Here is a 6773-nt window from a genome sequence, read left to right as displayed (position 1 = left end):
ATACATGTGGCTGATTATGAGGCAAATAATTCCATGTAAATCTTCACTCTGCCAAAGGCGTAAACAATAAAAAGTAATAAATAAAAAACTAATTAAGTTAAAAAAAACAATTTTATGAGATATAAATGAAATAAATAGTTATTCCAGCTCTGCTGATGATTATTTCTGGCGAAATACCTGATCAAAGTTATATACTGTGTTATCCCTGTAAAAAATGTACCCATAAAATTTATATTTTGCATTGGCTTAAATAATAATGTAGCTATTATTTCGTAAAATAATCGATTAAAAAAAATTGGACTTGCTTGCTTCCTGGCCGTCTCCTTTTATCACTATTAGGTAAAAAAGGACCAAATGACAAATTTTTGAAAAACAGGAATAAAACATATTTTTACAATGATTGCGGTTTTTACTAAACATAGTCAGATAGTTGTTTGTTTGATGTGTTATTTGTTGTTATTTAATTGGCCCAATATAAATTAAAGTAAAAAAATGGACCATTTTACCCTGCTATATTCTTTATATATTTGTTTGTTTGCTGATATTATCTGATATTACCTCGAATACTTCGAATAGATTCTGTTCTAAAGAGATTAGGAAAAGTTAATCACTGCTTAATCGAAAATTACTGATTATTTTAGTATTAAATATAATATTATTATAATGAGCGATTGCATTTAATAATGCCATGTATGAAAATATGCAAAACCACTAAATCTTTTTATTATTTGATGCTTATGCCTTTTTAAATACTTTTCACGTATAAAATTTAAATTTGTTATTGAATTTTTTTTTTCAAAAACCACTAAACAAATTAGTATAGCCAAATAACAAAATACCAATAAACAACGATTTTAACTTGATTACAAGTTGCTAATTAAAATTTGAATTTTTTAATAAATGAATGTGTAGTCCCTCACATACATCTGTCAATTAATTGATTAGCAAAAGTTAGCAAAAATATATGAAATTATGCATTAATCTGTAAAAATAAATTAATTTTCATTCGAAGGATGCATGATAGATGAAAATATAAATATACAATTTTGTTTTTACTTTAGTATTTTTTTTTAATAAATATATATAAAAAAATCTAATAATAATAATTTTAATAATAAGAATAGTTTTATAATAATTGGTTGAGTAAATTTTGAAACTTCTTACAAAATATTTTGTTTTACTTCTTGAAAAAACAATAATTAACACTTTTTGCAAATAATAAACTAATTGTATCAATATTCAATGTTTTTGTCTTTGTGTAGGGTCAGGCGAGGCACAAAGTTTTAATTTGAGTTTTAACCAATTATATTGTAATTTTTTTACAAAAAAATGAAACATATCAAATAAACAACTATCTAATTAGATTCAGCAAAACTCCCAGCTAATTAGTAGTTTTTTTAGGTTTAGTGAATTGTATTACTTCTTACGAAATATTTTTTTATTTTTTGAAAAAACAATAGTTAACACTTAATTGTATCAATATTCAATGTTTTTGTCTTTATGTGTAGGGTCAGGCGAGGCACAAAAGTGTAATATGAGTTTTAACCAATTATATTGTAATTTTTTTTACAAAAAATAATACATATCAAATAAACAACTATCTAATTAGATTCAGCAAAACTCTCAGCTAATTCTAGTAAACTATGCAATAGTGCTTACAACCAAAAAAATAACAGGAAAAAAATTGTTATGGTTTTTCTAACAATATTTTTTATCTTCTAATAACGAAGTCGTGAGAATTAAAACGATTGCTGATTACAAATCCTTTTCCTTCACTTTTAAATATTATTGTTGAAAATGTCTAAATTCCAAAATCGTTTTTGAGATAGCTATGATAGACCTTTTTACCCGCGGGCAGTTTATTGTGATTTTTTGTAAATAAAATATTAATTATTGAATTGTTTGAACAAACTAAAAATATTAAAATTGAGTTTAAATTTTTTTTAATAACCGCTATAATATACAATTTTTTTTATAAAGATTCGAACTTCTACATGTCTTCTGTTTCAGTTGATAGTTAAAATAATCAATTTTCCTTGTACATCCTGTAATACTAGCAATGCTTATAATTTTTAAATTAAAAAAATGTCTGAATTAAAATATAAAAAATAATGGAATAATTCTATTATTCATCCTATTCATTTGATGTAACAATTAGATATTTAAGTGATATAAATTATGATAATGGTAATTTCTTTTTCTAGTATAATTTCGAAAATATTTTCTCCTCCTAAAGATGTAATTAAAAATATTGATTTCAAATAAAACACTTCATTTTTTTGTGAAAGTTTTGATAAGTTCCATTCTCGGGTTTCAAGTTTTACTTGAATTACTAAAGTTACAATTATTTTTTTATATGTTACATTTTTTTGAAAAGTCGATTTTAACAACATTAACTTTAATAACATTTTACTGGAGAATTCGATTCCCCATTATTTGAGTTTGAACAATAATATTTTATAATGCACACAATAATATTTAATAAAACATTTCAGCATATAAATGGATCAAATTTAACATGCTTTTACAAAATTTGCATGAATCATTTTTCTTCGAGTTAATTAATTATTAATTGAAGTAATTTTAAAACATCTATTTTACATATTTTAACGGTTTATAATTATAATATTCATATGTATTTCTATTTAGAATTTACTATGTTAACAATGTGCCTTTAATTCTATTCAAGATTCAATAATTATTTTTTGCAACTGAATTTAGTTGTTGTTTAGCTTAGCTGCTCTTTTATTATAAATTCAGAGTTCTTATTTTTTTGAAATGTGTGGCTGTATAAATAAATTTAAAGACTAATATGTTTTTATTTATATTTTAAAGTCCATTTATTTATATTTTAAAGTCCATTTACAAGCGTTTTGAATTAAGTTTCAATTAAGAGAGCTTGAAGTAATACATATTTTAATTGTTGGAATATTTATTCGTTTTGATACTTTTTAATATCCCCTTAACTTATTTTCTCAAAATCTTCACTATATATATAATTTTTAATTTTTTGTATAATAAAACGAGCCCTGATACTTGCAACTACAATTTTAAGTCGCTTTATTATGCTACTTAACTTTTGAAGGAGACTTGAAAAGATACTTAATCCATATAATATTATTTTTAAATAAAATGCAGGAATCAAATATTGAAATTGAATTAAAATATGAAAATTATAATAAAATTAAATTTGTATTTTTTGTCCTTTTACAAAAATTTTGGATTTGGATTTCTATTCTGGAATGATGTATTAGGATTGATTTAGAATTTTTTCAGGACTTGTTATATTTTGAAACACATGTATATTGGAGAGCTTTTTCCATTATCATTTTCAATTTCACAATTATCCGTTATACGCTTTTATCAAAAACCAAAATTTAATAAATCAAGAATAATTTTATGAGACAACAATAATTTTGTTACACTTTTACAAATACAAAATTTGGTTCATTTTTACAATACACAAAGTCAGAGCACATTTAGGATATATTGGAGGTAATTTGCTATCGATATTTTTTTATTTAAAATCTAATTATGATGCTTCATATATTAAAATTATAGTACAGTGTTGACAAAGTTAATATGCTCCTATTATATTGAATTTTATAAGGTAGTTTAGGCTTAATGTGTTAATGTCATGTCGTATTCAAAATTAATCGTAAAAGGTCTACTCTAAAGGTTTACTGATCTCTGTTGATTGTAATTTGTCTTTGTTTGTTTACTATCAAAATTATTAAATTCTAATAAATAAATAAATTTTGTAAATAATCTGATAAACAAATTTATCAGATATGTTTTATATTTTACGCAGTGTTTTTTTATCATCACATTTTAATTCATCTAATATGTTTCTGATTGCAGCGCATATTATTAGTGTTTCCTAGGCATTTAGTACGCAGAATTTGTTGTGTAATCTTTGAAAATAGTGGCATGCCTGCAGGTATACATTTTTTTCCTTGGCATGCTGGATTTTCTAGGATGTTTGTGATTTTTTTAGCATGAACCGGTGTAGGTGTACTCAAAAAATTACAGTGCCAGGCATACACAGCATTTGTAGAATATGGTAGTCCATCTTTTTTTGACCGCGATTTTTAATATAAGACTCTTTAGTATAAGATCATTTCGGCTATGCTGCAATATCCCACTCCTGCTTTTTTTTGTCCGATTTTTTGAAAAAATTATATGGATTTTTAGCATATAATTGCTTTAGCAAATCTATTTTTATTTAGGAAGTTCCAATGGTAATTTAAATTTTCTTTGTAGCCTTTTCTTCCTCACATATGAGCACAAACTGCCCTCATACCTCAAATTTGTATTTTGTATGTCCAAGACAATTGTTGGATTTTTTTACTGCTACCTTTTTGTACGATCAGTTCATAGATTCTCATCAAAGCTTCTATTTCGTTATTATGCAGCCTGATAATTTTTTGGAATGATTGTATAGTCTTTCATTGTTTGATTACCGATTTATTCAAATTTTGAATTGGAACTCCTATGCAAAGCCAGTAGCCATACTTACTGTTTTTGCAGCATGTACGATCTGTGTCTGCTTAATTTGACATATAATTTCAATTTAACTATGTCTTACTATTTTTTTTCTATCCCAGTCTTCATTACTAGTTATTTTAAGTGAAATGCGTTTTCGTACCATATAAGAGCATTTTTCGTCATGCAAAAAAACTTTTTCAATAATGTTACAGAGAATTTGTGTACTTTGTTATTAATTTGTGAAAAGCCATAATCTCCAGAGTGGTAATATAGACGTTTAGGTAGAGTTTAGCATCTGTAACTGCTTCAATTAAATCCTTTTTTTTTTAAACTCCAATGCTCATTATACTTCTAAAGGAAACTTACCCTTATACTTCGAATCAGGATTTATATGTCTAAGACAATTGATAGATTTTGATACTACTAACATTTTGTACCGATTCGTCATTTATGCTCAATTTTCCTCCGATATATTCATAGATTCTCATCAAAGCTTTTACTTATCATGACCCCTTTTTCTTTTTCATACATGAGCACAAACTGCCCTCATACCTCAGATTTGTATACTTTGTTATTAATTTGTGCAAAGCCATAATACCTCTAAATGTATCTATCAAACTTTGCTTCTTATTTTACTTGAGAGAACTTACCCTTACACTTCCAATCTCGATTTATATTATATGTCTAAGACAATTGATGGATGTTGATACTACACTTTTTTGTACCCATTTTCATCAAAACTTTTGTTTCATTTTTATTCAGTCTGATACTTTTTTGGGATGATTTTGTAGTCTTCATGTGTAATTTCTGATTTCTTTAAAATTGGAATTCACTTGCAAGCAAGTAGTAGCCATACATACTGTTTTTGCATCATATACTGTCTATTTCTGCAATTTTGAAATATAATTTAAATTTATCTGTTCAAATTCTAGTATTGTCAGTATACTTTTCCAGCCTCCATTACTAGTCACTAGGCAAAATGCATTTATTTTCTTCCCTTATTGGTGCATTTGTCGTCATGCAAATAATATTTTCATTACAGAGATTTTGTATACATTGTTATTAATTTGTGTCATAACCACTTGAGTGGTAATATAGAAGTTCATGTAGATTCCAGCATCTGTGACTGCTTCAATCAAATCTTCTATTTATATTTTGGAAACTCAAAAAAAGTAGTTCTCTACGATTTATTCATAAATTTTCATTAAGACGGCTTTACACTGTAGAGAAAAATCTAGATACAGTGTAGACTCTCTAGCTAGAGCGCCCTACCGTTGTCTGTACACTGTAAAGTGTTTTTCTCTTCCGAGATCACTTTCGTACTCTAGGAGAGGAGTAGGTAAGAGGTGCTAGAGCAACTCTACCTAGACTCTCTAAAAAGCTATGTACACTTGGGGCTAAACATATTCATATATATTAATCTAAGACTTTACAACTAGACTATAGAAGTAAGCCTCGTTTTTCAGTCTAGTTCTTGTGAGACAATTGACAATGTTTGCCGTTTTGTATCTTTGATAATAAAGTTATTATGATGAGTTCCCGGCAAAAGCAAGGCAATATCAATATGTTTGATTTTTTATTTATTAATTTTTATCTTATTTTGTCATATGAAGTCTTAAAATGTATCCGACAATAAAATTTTTAAATCACAATATGAATTAACTTTATTTACTTACCAGCACATCTGTATTAATAACATCAGGGGCACTGCGAACACTGCCAATTATATCTTCTGTTGAATTTGTCTGGATATTCATAAACTTGACAGTCTCAAAAAACTCCCACTTCGGTTTATACCTTTCATCTGCACCCTGAACAGTTTTGAACCTTTTCATTTTTCTCAGATGCTCATTTAACTGGCATCTCAAATTATGAATTTTGACTTTTACTATTTTAACACCCAAATTTAAAGACGTTGCTATTGTTTCCAAGGACTTACGTTTTAGGTTTCGATTCCCATTCTCCTTCAACCGGACATTCCACAATTCTGGACGAGCCTCTACCAATTCAATTAATTGAAACACTTTATTTTTCTCCCAAACAAACTTTTCGCACTGTTCTTCATCACATAATGCTTTCATTTTCCAAAATCAAAAAAACAACTTTTCTTGGAAACACAAATAAACAAACCAATGCAAAGCAAAACCAAAAAACTCTACGTATAGTACAAAAAAATATCCAACAAGTTGAATAATGCTAGAGGTAATAGCTAGAGCGTGGAAGTTGTGCAGTGACTCTCGCTAGAGTGCTCTAATAGCTGTGTACACTATGGGACTCTACATTGA

The 6773-nt window shown here is 26.9% G+C and overlaps 1 protein-coding gene across 1 annotated transcript; it reads right to left on the bottom strand.

Moving 5' to 3' along the window:
• Window positions 1-6152: 6152 nt before the first annotated feature.
• LOC113373647 lies at window positions 6153-6569 on the bottom strand. Its single transcript, XM_026613931.1, has one exon. It carries the CDS (start codon window positions 6567-6569, stop codon window positions 6153-6155), a length of 417 nt encoding a protein of 138 aa, XP_026469716.1.
• Window positions 6570-6773: the final 204 nt, after the last annotated feature.

The sequence above is a fragment of the Ctenocephalides felis genome, unplaced genomic scaffold, assembly GCF_003426905.1.
Source record: "Ctenocephalides felis isolate EL2017-DRISC unplaced genomic scaffold, ASM342690v1 CF-g0.4_SCAFFOLD_01604, whole genome shotgun sequence".
NCBI classification, from domain to species: Eukaryota; Metazoa; Arthropoda; class Insecta; order Siphonaptera; family Pulicidae; genus Ctenocephalides; species Ctenocephalides felis.
Note: the sequence above shows the minus strand (reverse complement) of the source record. Positions and strands in the feature narration are given on the sequence as shown.